At 39.2% G+C, this 19,230-nt stretch overlaps 1 protein-coding gene across 1 annotated transcript in view; it reads right to left on the bottom strand.

The window, feature by feature from the left end:
• The window catches only part of Ppp1cb (protein phosphatase 1 catalytic subunit beta), a 33,484-nt gene that overhangs the window by 3,572 nt on the left and 10,682 nt on the right, over positions 1 to 19,230 (bottom strand). Inside the window, exons 2-7 of the mRNA XM_028778973.1 lie at positions 12,100 to 12,231; positions 9,230 to 9,460; positions 7,080 to 7,184; positions 4,953 to 5,024; positions 4,240 to 4,391; positions 2,597 to 2,731 (exon numbers count right to left, since the gene is read on the bottom strand). Of these exons, the coding sequence (XP_028634806.1) occupies positions 2,597 to 2,731; positions 4,240 to 4,391; positions 4,953 to 5,024; positions 7,080 to 7,184; positions 9,230 to 9,460; positions 12,100 to 12,231 (827 nt within the window). The remainder of the gene's footprint in view (positions 1 to 2,596; positions 2,732 to 4,239; positions 4,392 to 4,952; positions 5,025 to 7,079; positions 7,185 to 9,229; positions 9,461 to 12,099; positions 12,232 to 19,230) is intronic.

Below are 19,230 nucleotides of genomic sequence, written 5' to 3'. Positions count from 1 at the left end.
TGTTAGCAAATAACATGATCTGTGAGAATAGGTTCTTCTACTTAAGACTTCAAACCTCTTCCATGCTGTGCTATCTGTCGGGATCTGTAGTCATCTTTATTGCTAAAATGTTCTATTGTATGGATGGATAGCATGTTTCATTTATTCATTCTTCTGCTGGGTCCTGGGGTTGTTTCCACTTATAGCTATTATAAATAATGTTATAAAAGATTTTGTGTGAACCTAACTGTGCTCAATCATCTAATGACACAATGTTTAACCCTTTAATTAACACTGTGTTTCAAGTAATCTGCATTTCCATCATTAGTATTAAGTATTAAACTGTTTCACTATGTCCTTGCAACATTTTGTTTCTTAAAGACAGGGTCTCACTATGTCATCTACTTGGCCTCAAACTTGCTATGCAGTTCAGGTTAGCCTTGAACTCAACAATAACTGCCTGTCTCTGTTTCCTAAGTGCTGGGATTAAAGATATATGCAAGCACATCATACATAAACATTTGTTACTTTCCTTACACTCATTATAGTAGGCACAAAGAGTTTTACTTGTTAGAAATAAAAAGTATGGGAAAATATTATGTAGTTTTTTTTTAAAAAAAATTTATTTTTCAACTTTACTGGTGTTTTGCCTACATTTATGTCTGTATGAGAGTACTGGATCCTTAGGAACTGGAGTTACAATTGTTAGCTGCCATGTGTTGGGAATTGAACATAGGTCTGCTAGAGGGGTAGCTAGTGATTTTAGCTGCTAAGCCATCTATCTCTCTGGCCCCTATACAGTATTTCTTAAAACTACTCTACATACTAGAGTGTCCCAGTAAAAGAAATACATCACTCCAACTCCTCTATGACAAGTGCTGGAGACAAGACCTGCTTAGAACCCTGACTACATAAGGAAGACACCATTCATCTGACATTCAACTGTAGTTAACAGACGTGTTTTAATACAAGGGGAAAGAGCTATGGAAACCTTGCTCTCAGTTGTACACACCAGTAATCTGCAACCCATTAGTTCAGCTGTTGGACTGAATTATATTAGAGTGAAATTATTTAAAAAAAAAGTTTCTGGATTGAATGTGTGTGGACATTTCTCACTTTCTCTATAATAATAATTTTTTTTGGTTTTGTTTTTTTGTTGTTGTTGTTGTTTTCCCTCGGGGTTTCTGTATATAGCCCTGGCCTGTCCTGGAACTCACTCTGTAGATCCAGCTGACCTTGAATTTATATAGTTCTGCCTGCTTCCGCCTCCCAAATGCTGGGATTAAAATGCATTACTACCACCAGGCCAACAACATGATTCTAATTTAAACAGCATATACACTGTACCAGGCATTTTAAACAATTTAGAGATCATTTAAACTGTACGGAGAGGAAGGCTACGTATGGATGTATGGGTTATATGTAAATACTGTGCCATTTTATACAAGGAATGTACGCATCCTCAGATATTGGTAATGAGAGTTCTGAATGCAATCCCAGTATGTGCATGTTGCAGCAGTGAGCTTTCTCAACCAGTGAGGAACAACAGTTTGCACAAGCAGCACAACAGAGCAAGAGCGGGTCCTCTGAAATGTGCACGTTTCTGTAAGTGTACTTAAGACGACTTAAAATTTCCCCTCTTAGGTAAACACTGAATTTTATTTTCATCTTTCTTCCTCAATGCCTATCTCGTACATTAATCTTGCAAAATGAAACAAAAGCCTAATTTATCCGCTGCATTCATTCATTTCTGTGTAGGAGGATGCCTGTGTATGAGAGAAAGGTCAGCCAATGTTGGGTGTCTTCCTCAGCTGCTGTGATGAACTTTAAGTCCATTAACGGGTTATGGTGGCTAGCCAGCAAACCCCTGGTATCCTGTCTCCTCCTTAGCCTGACATTACAGGCACATGCCACTGCTCTGTTGGGTACTGGAGATCCAGACTAAGGTCTCCATCCTTCCACGGCAAGCACTTTACTCACTGAGCCACTTCCCAGCTTGCCATTCATGTTCCTTTAGTAATTATGCACTATCCAGTAGATAACAGAAGTAACAGTTTACACATTTGAAATAAGAGTGGTGCAACCTAAAGTTTTCTGAAATTCTATTCAATTATACAGCCCCAAAGCTGGAAAGTTCATGACCAAATAATAAAATTCTAATGGAGTCTGGATGGTAATCACTTTTTTTCTTCTTTTTTTTTTTTGCTCCCCCCACCCCAAGGGAGTGGAGTGAGGGTCCCCTCCACTGCTGTATTGGATATTGAATCAAAGATCTTACATGTGATAAGAAAGTATTTTACCATTCAACTGTATCTCTAGCCCTGAATGGTAATAAATTATGAATTAAACTCATTTTTAATACACTCTACTCAAAGAGATTATTTAAGAAGAAAAATTACTCTTGACAATAGTGTTAATGAATGTCTAAATTGTTAGAAAACTATAGCCAGGCAGAGCAATATATGCCCATCATCCTGATATTCATGAGGGAGAGACAGGAAGACTGCAAGTGCAAGTTTAAGGTCAGCCCAGGCCATATTGGGAAATCCTGTCTCAAATAAAGCGAGGGGAAGGGGAAGAAAGGGAGATGGACAGACATTTGCATCTCCTGTCTTACCTGGAATGAACACATCAAAGTCTCATCCACACTCATCATACCACCAGCATTGTCAAACTCGCCACAGTAATTTGGAGCAGAAAATAAAGTTACCAATTGTCGCTTAGCAAAAAATTCATATCCGTCTTCTACCACCTGTCAAAAGAAATAACAAATAAAAACACTTACTAGTGGTCATTTGAACCACATATGCTAATGCAGGTTAATAAAGTGAAGGCCAAACAACAACAAAGCCTCTCTGTATCAGGTGCCAAGACCCTGACCTTTTTCCCAAATACGGTAACAAAATAGAACAAAATGAATCTTCCATTGCACACACTCCCATAGACACACATGTAACTTTTTTTAACCTACAAAACCAAACCAACAAAGAAAAGAGGACAACGGAGTTGAAGGGCGGTTAAGAGCACTTGTTGCTTTTTCAGAAGGAAAAACATTCAGTTCTCAAACACTCATTTGGTAGTTCACAACCATCGGAAACTCTAGGTTCCAGGGGATCTGACATGCTCATTTGACCTCTGTAGGCACTAGGCATGCCTGTAGTGTCCACACATACATGCAAGCAAATCATTTACACATAGGAAATAAAATACATACTTTAAAAACGAAACTAAGAGGACAAAAATATTTTCAGCCAATATATTAGAAGCCAATTATGGTTTATGGATCATGAACACTTTTGAGATCAATGATTTTTAAAAAAATGAAAATAATTAACTGTATTATTAACCAGTTTATAATTGAATTCCACAACTGTCTCAGAAAAATTCTCACATCATAGTTTGTTTTTGTCAAAATACAATACTGACACATCTGGGTAGCAGCAGAATATTACCATATTACACAGAGGTCACACAGAGAACAGACCACCCCTGGATACTTTAGCAAAGCACTGTGAGGGCTGCAGTTAGGGCACCTGTACTACAGAATGTTCTCTTCTGAAACATGATCACACAGAGTGAGCTGGCCTGGCTAATACTGCCTGGGTCACTGACTTGTGAGATCTAGAGTCTGGCCTTCTCATCTACGCTCTTCCCATATAAAAATCTTTTAAGTTTGTAATTAATTATTTTATGTGTATGGGTGTTTTGCTGCAACTGTGTCTATGCATGGCTTGCATGCCTGGTGCTGTTGGAGGCTAGAAGGTGTCTCATCTCCTGGGACTGGAGTTTCAGGCAGTTTGAGCTGACACATGGGTGCTGAGAATCAAACCCGGGTCCTCTGGAAGAAAAGCCAGAGCTATTAAATCACTGAACCAACTCTCCAGCTCCCTTCCCCCACTACCTTTCTTAGGTATCGGTTCATATATTTGAATGCTTGGTCTTCAGAAAGTAGAATTGTTAGAAGTATTAGGTGTCCCTGGGATTCGGAGGTTTCAAAAGTCCAAGTCATTCTCACTGCCTCACCGCAGCTGCCTCAAGATGGAAGCTCTCAGCTACTGCCCAGAGTCATGTCTACCTGCACCACCCTCCACGCCATGATGGCCACAGACTCTCTGAGCTCAAAATTCAATTCTTTCTTTTATGAGTTCCCTTGGTCAAGTGTCAGAGTAACTAAAAGGCATCAGGGTAAATTATCTACTACCTACCTACCAATAAATGAAAATGTGTGAAATTAACAATAAAATGTCTTATACTGTATACCTGATGAGCTCGACAAATCAAGTCTAAATCATGACGATTCAGAAATTTACTGACTACATCAGCTCCAAAAGTAAAAGAAACACCACGATCATTTTCTCCCCAGCCTTGTACATCCTTATCTGGGTCGGACCACAGTAAATCACAAAGCAAACCTTTAGAAAACAGGAAAAAAAAAAAACCAATGAAATAGAAGAAAGCACAGAATACAGCACACACCTTCTGCCTTCTCACACTGTCATGATCATCACTTGTCCCTAGGCACTCCAGTCTAAACCAGTCTTTGTTAAAGCAACCACACAAGTACAACCTTCTCTGGCTTCCTAGGGCAGTACTTTCTGATGACTTCTGCATACAGGAAATCTGTGTGGCACATTCAAGTACAAGATGTGGAAGCCTTTCGCTCGTTTCTGGCTATCACTTCCTGTGTAATCAGTCAGCTTATCTGTTCCGTACATTACACTACTACTGAGCACCAGCTTACTGTATTACTTTACTTATTTATCATGAAGCCATGAACACATTAATACTTTTAAATAAGGCTGGCAAGGTAACTTTCCTTTAATTTTTTTTTCTGTCAAGATTGCTCTAATCACTTTGTTAACTGTTTTCAGGGATGATACTAGGTTTCTGAATGACTTTCACTAAATATAATTAGGTTCAAGCACATCAATATTTTATGTAAAGCAATTAACTAAACTGCTGTATATACTAACCTGTATCAGGTACATCAGTGGGTCTCATAATTCTCCGAATCTGTTCCATAGACTGTAGGTCTGGTGACAGTCCTATATATAAAAAGAGAAAGACTTGCTATCTAGCACAGTATTATACTTGTGTTGTCTTTTCTAGCTTTCTATCAAGGGAATAAATCATTACCTTTCAAGAGACTCCAAAGAGGAGCTCCACTACTCTCTTCCCGGTCACCGTTATCCTTTCTGAGAACGCACTCGGTTGCAACCTTCCCACTACTTTTGTAGCTCTATGACCACCAAATCATAGAGCATTTTTACTTTTAAGTTAAAACAACTCTCTTGGTCCCCTAAGAACCTTTCCCCATATCCCACCTCAACATGCTCACTATCCATAAAAATGTGTATTAAACTATTAATCAAAAGGATAAACAAAAAACGTACAAGAATTTATCTTTAAAGTAGAACATAAATATAAGGTAATGTTTCTCTAGTAGGTAACTCAAGTGTCATCTCCAGAAATGAAGCTAAACATACATACTGCAAACCACCACATTCCCACCTCAACTACGCCAACGCCCACGAACCACGGTTCCCACAATGTTTAGTATCTATGGAAACAATGTTTCAGTTAAAACAGTGAATCGTGCTGTCAGAATAAACGGCTCACATCTCAAGCCTCGCCCCATCTTCTCTGCATTTCTACTTCAACGCTTCCCATAAGACACTACCATGTATGAGACCAAGAAACCATTTTTCCTATAGTTCATTAAATTTAAATTTCTTCCCTATATGAAAATCCAATAGTTATTAAATTGTTCCATAATTGTGTGCAAGTGTGTGGACATGCACATGTGTGGTGAGACTGATTCTCACTATGAAGCCCTGGCTTGCATGGTCCTTGGTACATAGGCCAGGATGGCCTTGAACTCAGAAATCCACCTGCTTATCTCCTGGGTGTTGAGAGTAAAGGTGTACTTGCCTTGACTCTACCTTGTTCTGAGATTAATTACCTCATTGGCCTGAAGATCACTGATTAAAGATTAAATTTAGGTCACAGGGCTTTCAAAGCAAGCCCTTACTCTAATCTTCCTTAACTTTTGAAAAACTGTGTGTGTGTAACATCATAGAAAAGTTTATTGCTAGCCGGGCAGTGGTGGCGCACGCCTTTAATCCCAGCACTTGGGAGGCAGAGGCAGGCAGATTTCTGAGTTCGTGGCCAGCCTGGTCTACAGAGTGAGTTCCAGGAGAGCCAGGGCTACACAGAGAAACCCTGTCTCGAAAAAACAAACCAAAAAAAAAAAAGAAAAGAAAAGTTTATTGCATATTCTCCAGCGAATTCCCATGTATGTGAACTTACAAAAACCCTCATCTGAAGTAGACTAAATTGTTCATGATGACAACACAATTGGGGCTCTTTAGAAAGTCCCCCAGTCATTAGTCATGGCCATTTATGATCCTCAGAGTCAGCATATATCAGAAACACAGTTCCTTGTGAGAGACACCAAAACACTGAGGTAAAACTGGCTGCTAAGGCTGGAGAGCTAAAACCTTTTTTTTAATCTGAATTCTAATCTCTATATTCTAATCTCCTCACTTCCTAACATGTTAACATAGTGCACAAAACTTGGAAGTCATGTGAATTATGTTGTGTTTAGAGTTTGATAAAAGGCATTTAATACAGACAGAAACATAACTAGCCTCTCATTTTGAATGATGGCCCAGCACTTTTTATTAGAATTTGAGGCATGAGCTAGATCCCAGCACCACAGGAAATCATCTGACCAGCCTAGACTGAGGCAAAGTAAAAATACCATCTAGTTATCTTTTCTCTTTCTTTTTTCTTTTCTGAGATAGATTCTATGACCAAGGATGGCCTTGAGATTCTTCTGCCTCAGCCTCTGAATCCCGGGATTACAGTGTGTATGAACCACTCTTATGTTAGCACTTTTATATGAGGCATTCTTTATAAGGACCAGTGTTGAATCTATTATTTTGAGACAAGGTGTTCCTAAGCAGCTGGCCTGCCTGGCCTAGAATCTGCTGAGGCAGTCTGGCTTCTAGTTGCTGTACACCTCCTGCCATGCTCAGCTTTCCCACAGCACTGTGATTATTCCAGTTCTCTTCTAAATGACAGATTGATTACTCTACCTCCATGACAACAGAAGATTTTCTCATCAACAATAGCAGCTATAGGCAGACAATTAAAACAATCAGTGAATGTCTTCCACAATTTAATATTAAATCTTCGTTTGCCTATAAAAAGGAAAAACATAGAGAATTAAAGAATCAATAACTGCTCTCATTAGTTAACTGAAAGCCAGAATACGATGTCTTAATCTTCTCTGTGCTTGATTACTTAGCCCTTTTTTTCTGTAAGTGAATAAGCTATGTTCAGTTTCACACACTGGAGATGTAGCTCATGTTTGAGTACATCTCCAACATTCAGGTTTAATGCCACATGAATTTTTTTTTTTTTGCTTATGTATTTCTAAAAGGGGAATAAAACATTCAACACCTTCTGTAGAGTTGCAAAGACTTCAAAGATTGTACTGTTTTATGAAACACATTCACCAAACAACTTTATCTTATAAAAATCACTATAGTACAATATTTTTGAAATCATCTAACCGATTATTAGTTAATTTCTCCCCATTCAATACATTTCCTAGCCAAGTAAGTCACATAAGTGAAAATGGTACCTCTGGAGCTAGTCCATGTTAACTTAATGCACTGAGTAATGAAATATAAACCTACTGCCATCAAAGGAACCTTTCCAAGTGCCTAAGTGGTATTCACTTTAGAGCAAATTACACCTTGCCACTACAGCAAATAAAAAGACACAAGGCTATAATCTTCCCATAGCTCAGCTATAACAAAGACTGCTTCTACTAAGAGTTACCTGATTTTCCTGATCTGACACTAAGTTCAACTACCAAGCCAGAGAAAGGATGAAAGTCACAACTATTAATTTCCTGTTTTATGTCCAAGCCTACCTTTTAATGAATAAGTATAATTTATAGACTGTTTACAAGCGGCTTTCCCACACGTTGTTCCATTTGATGTCTTTTCTATCCTTAAGAACACTCATGCCTCACATTGTCTTCTAAGAACACACAATATACGCATAGAAAGATGGCTCTTGTCTGACGCACTTCAACTTACTTCCTCTACACAAGTCTGCTTTAAGTCACAAAAATATAACATAAAACTTAACTACAGAGTGATTACTATTATAACATAAATTCTGGGTTTTTGGGGTTGTTTTCTTTTTAGAGTAACTTGCCTTGAATATTACCACATGCCAATGTTAGAAGTGACTAACATACAACACGTTCACAAACATTTGTTATAGCATCACAGGAATTAAACTAGGACTTTGATGAAGACTACCATATTTAAGGAAGAAAAAAAGAAAGAAAAAGTAGATTCTAGTGGATAATTTAGCAGTCAAAAATAAATTTAATCAGAAAACTACTAGAAATGACTCAACTGTAAGTGACCAAACATACTCACTCAGTTTATCATTTAATTAAACTGAAAAACCAAATCCAAATGCAGGGCAATGACAAGAACACTGTATAACAAAGGACCGGCAGCCTCTCTAGGTGTACAAACAAATTAAAACCCTAAAAATGAAACTGACTTTTACTTAGGATTCTGTTTATGTGCATGCACGTGTACCTGCTTGTCTCTGTATATGAACCATGTGTATGAAGTGACTGCCCAGGTCATAAAGAATGGGATCGCCTGAACTGGAGCTAAAGGTAGTTGTGTGTCTCGTGATGCAGGTGCTGGGAACCAAACCCAAGGCCTCTGGAGGAGCAGCAAGGGCTCCTAACTGCTGAGCCATTTCTCTACTTTTAGGTACAAGGAAAGGATCAACTACAAGTAGTCCTCTGGTCTCCAAATGTGTGTCATGATACCATGCATGTACTGAATGTGCACATACACACAAACTAATGAATAAACATTGTAATAATGAATGAATGTAAAAAGCAAACCCTATCAAACACAGACTACTGTCTGTAGTGACCACTGTATTTGTTTCACTTGGATATTTCACCAGATAAACTAATTAAAAGAGGGCCTCCTTCAGCCAACTAAGCTGCAGCCAGCCTGAAACATGACCAAGGAAATTCCAAGAAACAATTTAATGTGTTTCCTAGTTTTAGACTCTTCTTTCTGGGTCTTTGTCTAAGATCCTACTTAAAAAATCAACAACCCAGTTTCTCTAAATTGAAGAACGTCACCTGAACTGTACAAGCACACGGAGACCCCTGTGTTTTAACCCCACTTACACTCATCGTAGAATCCATAAATGCGATTGATGCTAGCACACTCATGGTTTCCCCTTAGAAGAAAGAAGTTCTCCGGGTATTTGATTTTGTAAGCCAATAGCAAACAGATGGTTTCCAAAGACTGCTTTCCTCTGTCCACATAATCTCCTAAGAAAAGATAGTTGGCTTCTGGTGGAAAGCCTCCATATTCAAATAATCTCAGTAAGTCTGTATACTGTCCATGAATATCTCCTAGAACCAAAAGAAGTCAGGTTAGAAAATTTGATTTCAATTTTTACACTTCTATGACTTAGAACCTGAAGATCTAGAAAAGCTGTGTCTGAATGAATCCCTTTGTTGCAGGAGGTATTTAAAACAGCCTTTTCTTGGGCTGACTAGACTATCTAAGCTGCGTGGGCTCTGCCTAGCTCAGCTGCCATGCTCCACGGCCAGAGACCACGTGCAGCCAGAAACAGCAGCCCCACCACCCATGAGACACCTGCATGGGGATGGCTCTGTCAATCTTCCACGTTATCTCCAAAAGGCTGGGCAGTGCCCAGACCATCCTGCCAACCACGTGGGCCCAGTAAGAAAATGAGACTTGAATGCTTAAACATTAATCAAAGGCTTTATATATTTGGTAAAGCTCACTAACAATATGCCTATACAATTCGAGGTATTTCCCAATTAGCTAACTTAAATATAAGTTGTTACCCAGGACTGCTCTCCATACCTGCATGGCTCTTCATTCTCCTAATCTCTGCTTTCCCTAGCTCCTCCTCCTCCTCTCCTTACTTCTCCCACTTTAGCTCCTCCTACATCTCTTCCCTATAGAAACTGGGATGATAAAACTAATATTGTTGTACCCCACAAAAATTTCAGGCAATTTCTTGAAGGGGTACTAGTATGAAATACGAACAATCACTGACTTAAAATGATTTAATTTACAAGGTTCTCACTGTGTAAGCACTGTAGCTCTACTGACTTTTTCCATGCTTGTGAAATGTGGTATAATACTTGGGAGATGCTGAGTGGCAGTAGCAAGCTGCTACTTGCTAGTGGTGACTCCCCACCAGTCAAGTGACCATGACTATAAAACACCGATGGTTTACAGAGAGATGTATCGAGCAATAATGCTCAGCACTGGTGTTCTAAATGTATTTGGGGCTTATTATATCTTCAACTTGATGTTATTACTTTATTTATAATCATAAGATACTGAACATTTCTATAAAGTTTCAAACTACTGCTTTTGCCTTAAGGGTGATACTCTAAGCTAATTAATCAACATTTACTTTGCTTCTATTTATTTGATGGATACTGTACAAGGCACCACACACGATTTAATAAACCCCACAGAAAAAGAGAATACAACAAAAGATGTACACTAAATCTGTAGTACCCTCAATCTAATCACAATGATTCCTCAATAGTCCCTGGAATGAGGAGGCCCTCCAAGCTGGGACAAGGAGGCAACCATTGGGGTAACTCTCAGCCTGGACTCTAGGGAGCCCTTCCACAAGCAGTTTCTGTCCAAGGAGAACATGGCCATCCATTTCTCCTGACTTAACTTACATAATGCTAACCTCTTACTACAGTCCTCTCTGATTTTTGCCCAAACCCTGTTACCTTGCCCAGAGCTACTTCTCTGACATTATCCTAGAAGCCTGATGTTCTGAGGTTAGGAGATACTCCTAGCCCCCACTACCCTGCAACCCCACCTGGGTGACATTATGGAGCTCTGAGTGTTGATGGAATGTGTCCCTTCCCACCTTGTTCCTAACAGACTAGTAACCCCCCAAAGAAGGAAGAGGTCCTCCTCCAAGCCAGCCCCAGGGCCTTTGCCCTGACAGTATGATACTGAGCTCAATGGAACTCTTGTATGGAAAGGGAAGCAGCCTGGGAAAGGACAGTAAATACTCTATTAGCAAATAAACATTTCTGAGCAGTTAAAAGAAAATACCCAAACATCTTCAAGTTACATGGACTCAAGGTAGAAACAAGCAAAAAAGGCATTTTTGCACGTGGCAAAAGCTATCCTAAGTGCATAGAAGCATCTTCAGAAACACTATATATAACCATTACAAAGAATACCTGCATCATCAAAGGAAGAGCCAACTCGCTGTAGTATTCGTATCATTTCCTGCTGTACATGAACTACAGAAAAATGCTACTTTTAATGTAATAATTTCTAAGTTTTTGTCTCAGGCTAAAACAACTCTAAGACTTAAAAGAACAAATACAGATTGTAAGTAGTGTCCTGAAAAGAATCACTGCAAGCTAGAGGACCAGGGACACCACCACACTGACACTTCTAGAACTGCTTTTTCTTTTCTTCTCCTTTTCCAGACAGGGTTTCTCTGTGTAGCCTGGCTGTCTTAGAACTCCATCTGTAGTCCAGGCTGGCCTTGAACTCAAAGATCTGCCTCTGCCTCCTGAGTACTGGGATTAAAGGTGTGGGCCACCACTGACTGGCCCTATTAACTGTTTTTCTAAGCAGCTTTCTAGAATGCCAATTTCCTCACATCCTTAAAAGCACTAAATATCAATCCCTGACATTTTGTTTGTAATCTGATAAGTCAGAGATGTTTTTAAAACTGTATTCCACTGATTTTTAGCAATCTCTTAGGATCTGCCCATCTTTCTTAACACTGTTCTCTTTATTTCCAGGGCCATTTTATATACTACAGATAGCAACCTTCTGTAATGTATTAAATATTTCTCTGTTGCTTCTAACCTGTCATTATTATGAATTCCAATAGATTCCAATTTAATAAACCTATCAAATTTAGAAGCTGTCTCTAAATCACCATTGCTATACATACAGGAGCTTTAGAATTTATACAAATGTGCTTTAGAAAACTCATTTTTAACTTTACCCATTTACGTACCACAAATTTTCAGTGGTGCTTCCAATTCCAAAAGAATAGGCTGGCTGAGGAAGATTTCACGAGACTTGATACACAGTCCTCGGACTTCAGCTTCAGTCATTTGCACAATCTTGCCCGGGCGACATCCTCGTACTGATAAAACGACGTGGAAGCTCATCAGTATTACAAAGTTATTCATAAAATAAAATGTTTAAAAACAGCTACATCCATATTTTGAAGACAAAAAAAAATCACACATAGATTGAGTTGTTTGGCTAACAATGAGTTTATTTTATGAAATGTGGTATTAATTCCTAATGTTGCTGGTTTCTGAGGATACTCCTCAAATCTGTACCAACTAAATGTACTCTTCCTTGTTCTCCAGTGGCCAGCATGAGCCAGTAGACCAAGATACTTAATGGACTTCAAGGCTAGAATCCCTGAAGGCCTAGCTTACTCCCATCAAACCAAGCCTTGCACTGTGCAGGAAGCAGAACAGCATCACTAGGGAGCCAGTGGCCATGAAGAAAGGAGTGAGGGGATCCAGCTTCAAACAGTTCCATCAACTATCAGCAGCACCAAGGCCTATTAACCACACTTCTAGTTGCTGATGAAAATAAACACCACAACATTAAAATGCTACACCTATTTCCCATTTATAAATGAAACCAACCAACCCCCCCAACCCCGTCTCTCTGTCTCTCTCTCCTTCCCCACCTGCCTCAAAAAAACAAAATTCAACTCAGGTACTCATACATTAAAACTGAATATTTGCTGGGCAGTGGTGGCGCACGCCTTTAATCCCAGCACTTGGGAGGCAGAGACAGGCGGATTTCTGAGTTTGAGGCCAGCCTGGTCTACAGAGTGAGTTCCAGGACAGCCAGGGCTACACAGAGAAACTCTATCTCAAAAAACTTGGAATATTCTGTGATTATATCTAACATCAAAGTAGAAAAAAGAGGTAAAAGAATACAACACTGTACAAGAATACAGCATTGTACATAAGCTGAAGCTAAATGACAATTATAATTAAGTCAAAAGATGAGTGTAGGTCACTTAAAATGTAAAGACTATCTTTAAAGCATATAAGGACCTAATTTAAATTTCCCAGAACTCATGTTAAAAAGCAGGGTGAAGTAATTATCAGCACAAGGAAGACAGAAACAGAGGTAGATCCCTGGGGGTCTCACTGGCCAGCCAGCCTAATCTGCTTAGAAAAACCCAAGTTTTTCACATCTGTAATCTGAGCATTCATGTAAAGCTGTGTTGGGTTTCAATTTTTTAAAAAATAGTTTTGCTGATTGTTTACTTTGAATTCAAGGGTGAAATCTAGGCCAGTGAGAGACTGTTTCAAAAGACAAAATTAATGTAGCAGGGGGATGGCCTTGAACTCCTGATATTCTAACTTCCACTTCCCAAGAGCTGGGATTATAGGCATCTATCACTACACCTGGTTTTAGAATTTGGATTTTGTTTGCATATATATATATGTATGTATATATGTATATATGTATGCATGTATGTATTTTTACTGTTTCACTGTGTAGCTCTGGTTGACCTCGAGCTCAGAGATCCACTTGTCTCTGTCTCCCAAGGTGTGTGTTTAAGTGGGGAAAGTATGAACCATGAAAGGTTAAAAGTTTCTGGCCAAGTAAATGCAGAGCTAAAAATGACAGTTTAGAAGTCTTCAATTCAGCAAGTTCTTAGAAGCCCACTGTGTACTAGTTGTTAAAAGGATAGTAGCAATGGAGCCAATGAAAGCACTTTTGGTTATCACAAAACCATTTAAAGTAGGCACAATGGCATGTGCCTGAAATGAAAGGACTCAAAGTCAGCCTGAACATAAGACCCCAGTAACATCAATGAGGCTCACAGTGTATGATTTATACTTTATGAACAAAATTAGTTGAAATTAAATGGCAATTTTAATTAAGTCAAAAGATGATTGCGGGTCATTTGAAATGTCAATTTAAAGTGGACACCCTTTTCTGTTATCTGTCAATTAAATGTGTTTAATTTGTTATAGGCTCATCTCTGAGTCGAGAAGATCACAGAAAAGAGCACTAGACCTTCTCCATTAACACTCTCTGTCCTATTCCCAGGGTCCCTCACTGAACATGGTGTTAGGCTGGCAGCCATCCTCCACAGCATGGGGTGGATGCTGTGCCACAGCACAGGTGGCTACACTTAGCTTGTAACACTCGTGTTGGGGGGCTTCATTCATGTTTGGTCAAAGAACGCTTGCCTGCAGAGCCATTTCCCCTGCTGTAGGTTTAATTTTTGAACCCCTAAGTAATTCTATGACTTGTATTAACATATTTGCAAGTTTAAAATGCATTAACTTAGTCACGTTAATCTACAAAACCAAAAATTTTATCAAACAAACCCACGTTTCAATGACGGTGGCTGAAGTTGTGTTTGTAACAGCTTCTTAGGATTACTAATCTTCCTCCCTATCTGGTAGCAGCACTAGGGTGCATTTCCGTCTGAAGCAGATCTTAGAGACTGATGAAACACTATCAGAAACTAAAGGTTCAAAAGGCAAGTGATCAAATCTCAAAAATGAACTGGCCAAATGTTAGAAAACCAAGCCAGTCCTCAGAGCAACTCAATTCTTTTTTTTTTCTTTAAGATTTATTTATTTTATGTGAGTATGTGAGTACACTGTAGCTGTCTTCAGACACACCAGAAAAGGGCATCAGATCTCATTACAGACGATTGTGAGCCACCATGTGGTTGCTGGGAATTGAACTCAGGACCTCTGGAAGAGCATACAGTGCTCTTAACCGCTGAGCCATCTCTCCAGCCCCGCAACTCAATTCTTTCCGTTCAGAATGATGCACCTCCTGGGTCTAAGAGCATGTCACATTTCTCAGTCGTCTTGGAGGGGTAGAGGTAGCATAAATCGAAAAATCAGCTGTTCCTGTTACAGTCGACAATACTGACAGGACTCCAGTGTTTGAATTATAGGTCCAGATGTAAGGTCACATCACACATTATTAAGGTACAGTCAAGTCTGCATACTTCACTAGGCTCAGAACACTATCATCATCTGTCATTTGGCCTGTCTGGTATCCCAGAAAGTCCAAGTTATCTCACTGTACAATAAGAGATTTGATAACTTAGGGTCAACAACACAAGGGTTTCACAAAACTGTAGGAAGCAAAAGGCAACAGGAACAATTCAGAACCCATCACAATCAGTATTTTTTCCATTTTATATACAAAATTTCCTGGTAAAATCCTTCAGCCTGCAATAAAGCCACACTAAGTAAGACCCCAATATAGCAAACATCTACTATACTATCACTAAACAAAACAGATTCTAAGGTATTGTATACAGGTAACTAAGCCTGAATGTACGACTCTATGAATGGTTAACTACCACACACCCAAGTAAGCCTCTTCTCAACTCAGGATATACTGCTCCCTGCAACCAAAAACATTCCTCTGTGCCCTAAATAACAATGTCCAAGATCACTATTCCTTCACTACAGAGTCATCTGACCTGTTTTTAAATTCTGTTTAGAAAACAGAAATAAACTATTCATAATCTTTTCTGTGACACCTACTTACTACCTGTGACACACAGGTAACTGTGTGGTCATCTGCAGTGCTCCACTGAAGGACTTAACACTTTCGTGCCACCATCAATGTCATCAATAACTTCACGTACATTTCTCTTGAACATTTCTTAACATTGAGTAGGGCAAGTCTCAGAGAAGGCTGATTTTTATTTAAGAGACACCAGCACAGTTTTATATAGTGATTGTATCAATTTATAATAAAACCCATCATGTTGCCCTGTAACTTTACCAACACTAGCTATTATCCGTATTATAGATTGTAATGGTTTTGCTGAATATACAGCAGCATTCTCTGAAACCTTAATGTGCATTTTCCTGATGACTAAGGTTTTTGAGTGCCTTTTCCTATAATTAGTGGGTCATTTAAATATTGTTTGCTTATTCTTTAAAATGTGATGGACCTTTTCCCTTCTCTAAATACTGTTTCAATGAAAAGATGTTCTTTAATGTACATAAATTTTAAAACAATTTCAACTAGGTTAATCTTGTTTCACTTCTTAGTGCTTTTTGCAGCTTATCACTACCCTCTCTAAGAACATTGCTTTTTTTTCTTTATGACATTTAATTAATTAACTGTATAATATATCGTAAGTTAGGTTAGTATATTGCTTGAAGTAAGTCATTTAAGTTTTTTTATGTGTATAGGTGTTTCACCTGCATGTATGTCTGTGTACCCCATGTATGCAGTGCCAGTGGAAGACACAAGAAGATGTCAGATCTCCATAAATTAGAATTACAGACAAGTGAGCCATCACATGGGTACTTAAGGCCTCACTATTTTCTCACTATGTGATATTATATACCACTGGAATATATATAGGAATCAATTTTGTATGCTGACTTGGTGTACTATAAGCTTACAGTTTCTTTGACTTTTTAAGGCCAATCATTTGTTATAAAAATTTTAACGCCGGGCTGTGGTGGCACACGCCTTTAATCCCAGCACTTGGGAGGCAGAGGCAGGCGGATTTCTGAGTTCGAGGCCACCCTGGTCTACAGAGTGAGTTCCAGGACAGCCAGGGCTACACAGAGAAACCCTGTCTTGAAAAAAAAAAAAAGTTTTAACTATTTTCCAATCCACAATGGTTTAAATGAGAATGTCCCCTATACGCTCATATATTTGCATGCTTAGTCCCCAGTTGATGACCTATTAGGGAAGGATTGGGAGAGATGGCCCTGTTGGAGTAGGCACCTTGCTAGGGGTGTGCTTTGAAGTGCTAAAAGCCCAAACTCAGTTGCTCAGTCAACTGTGTCCACCTCCCACCTGTCAGCCACTGTTCTAGCACCATGCTTATCTGTTTCCTACCATAATGATCTTGGAATACGCCTCTCAAACTGTAAATGCTTTCTTTTATAAAAGTTGCCTTGAAGTCAGGTGCGATAGTGCATGCCTTTTGTCAGCACTTGAGAACCACAGGCATGTGAATGAATACCTCTGAGTTCCAGGCCAGCACAGTCTACAGAGAGAGTCCCAGGACAGCCAGGCTACAAAGAGAAACCCTGTCTAGAGAAACAAAAACAAAACAACAGAAAGTTGCCTTGGTCATGGGGTCTCTTTTACAGCAATGGAAGAACAACTACGACAGAAGTTGTTACCTGAAGTGGTATTGCTGTGACAGGCTTGACCACGTTGCTTGGTGGAAGCAGACTTTGAGGATATGGACTAGGAAAGTGGTTGAATGCTGTAGGTGAGGCTTAACATCCTAATAGGAGCTGGAAAGCTAGTAGGGCAGAAAGCCAACTTGAACTGTGCAGACCCAGCTTAAGAGTTTTCAGACAGGAAGAATATTATCAGCTGACAGAGACCATTATTGTGATATTTGGCAAAGAATGTAGCTGCTTTTTGCCCACATCCTAAGTATCTGCCTGAGGCTAATTAAAGAGTTTTGGATTAATGTCACTGGCAGAGGAGATGTCAAAGACTTCCTAGTATAGACTGCATGAAGGTTTGCGTGAAACCTGGACTGTGTTGGAGAACCCAAAATACTGGAGATGTCAGAGTCATGGAATACCTGCCAAAGAGAGTTGCTATCACATTGTGGAACTAGCCCAGGAGAGAGAAATGTGTTGCAGTCAACAAAACTGAAAGGAACTGGAGATCTGAAGAGTGCTTTGACATCAGACTCAGATACAGAACTTGGGAGTCTATACTGCTAGGTTTTAGTCTTGCCTTGGTCCTGTATTTTATCACTATGCTCTCTTCCCCTTTTTTTGAATGGTCACGTATATTCTATGCCACTCTATGTTACAAGTATATAATTTGCCTTTTGGTTTTACATGGGGTTACAGTTAAGAGACTGTCTTGAGTTGGACAGAGGTGGCACATGCCTTTAATCCCTGCACTTGGGAGGCAGAAGCAGGTGAATTTCTGAGTTCAAGGCTGGCCTGGTCTACAGAGTGAGTTCCAGGACAGCCAGGGCTACACAGAGAAACCCTGTCTTGAAAAACAATAGGGGTGGTGGGGAGAGAGATTGACTCTGTCTTGAGTCTCAGGACAGACTTGGACTTTTAAACAGTGTTGAGACTGTGATAAGACTATTGGGACTTTTAAAGTTCAATTAAATGTATTTCGCATTATGATATGGCTACAAGTCTATGGAAGCCAGGACCTAGAACGCGATGGTTTGAATGAGAATAGCCCCCACTAGCTCATATCTCCATGCTTAGTCACCACTTGATAAATTATTTGAGAAGGATTAGGGATTAGGTGGGTACTTACTAAGGTAGGTGTGTCGCAGAGGTGTGGGAGGGTTTTGGGGGTGGGCTTTGAGTTTCCAAAAAGCTCAGTTTCTTCCTTCCTTTCCCTAACCCCACCCTCCTGCTGCCTGTGGCTCAGGATTATAAAGCTAAACTAAATGCTTTCTTTTATAAGACTTGCCTGGGTCACAGTCTCTTCATAGCCATAGAACAGTGACTAACATACAATCCTTGTTTATTTTCTCTTCCTTGTTGAATTGGCCAGAACTTCCAGGAACAGAAGTGATGCTGTTTCTCCCATCATGATCCTGAATCGGAGGAAATGGCATCCAGCAACTCATCTCAGGTCTGACAACTATATCTTTATGTTCCTTATCTTGAAGATAAGCTTGTTTCTACTTTACTAAGAATTTCTGCTGGGAAAGGTATTCAATTTTACCAAATACTTTTAAATCAAGATAACCACTAACTCTATTTTATATTGTTACCATGATTTACCTTAATTGACATTCTGAGTATTAGTGAATTTGGACTCCTAAAACAAGCCTAAAACATTAGTTATGACATGCTATCTTTTATACATAGTTAGATTCAACATGCAAATATTTTTGCTGAGTTTTTAAGATCATAATTATTAACACACATTAATTGGGTTTCACAGTGACAAATGTGCTCAAGACTTTTGGATATTGATTAGATTATTTTTTTCTTTTATTTACATTCACTATGTAAATAAGACATTATCAGGTCAGAATTTATCACTCTATTTGTTTCCAGTCTAACCTATCTGCTCTTTTTCCTTTATTCTTTCTTTTTTGAATTTCTTGGGGTGGGGGACATCAACTCATTTTATTTGCACCACCATTACT

The sequence above is a fragment of the Grammomys surdaster genome, unplaced genomic scaffold, assembly GCF_004785775.1.
Source record: "Grammomys surdaster isolate TR1022 unplaced genomic scaffold, NIH_TR_1.0 343, whole genome shotgun sequence".
NCBI classification, from domain to species: Eukaryota; Metazoa; Chordata; class Mammalia; order Rodentia; family Muridae; genus Grammomys; species Grammomys surdaster.
Note: the sequence above shows the minus strand (reverse complement) of the source record. Positions and strands in the feature narration are given on the sequence as shown.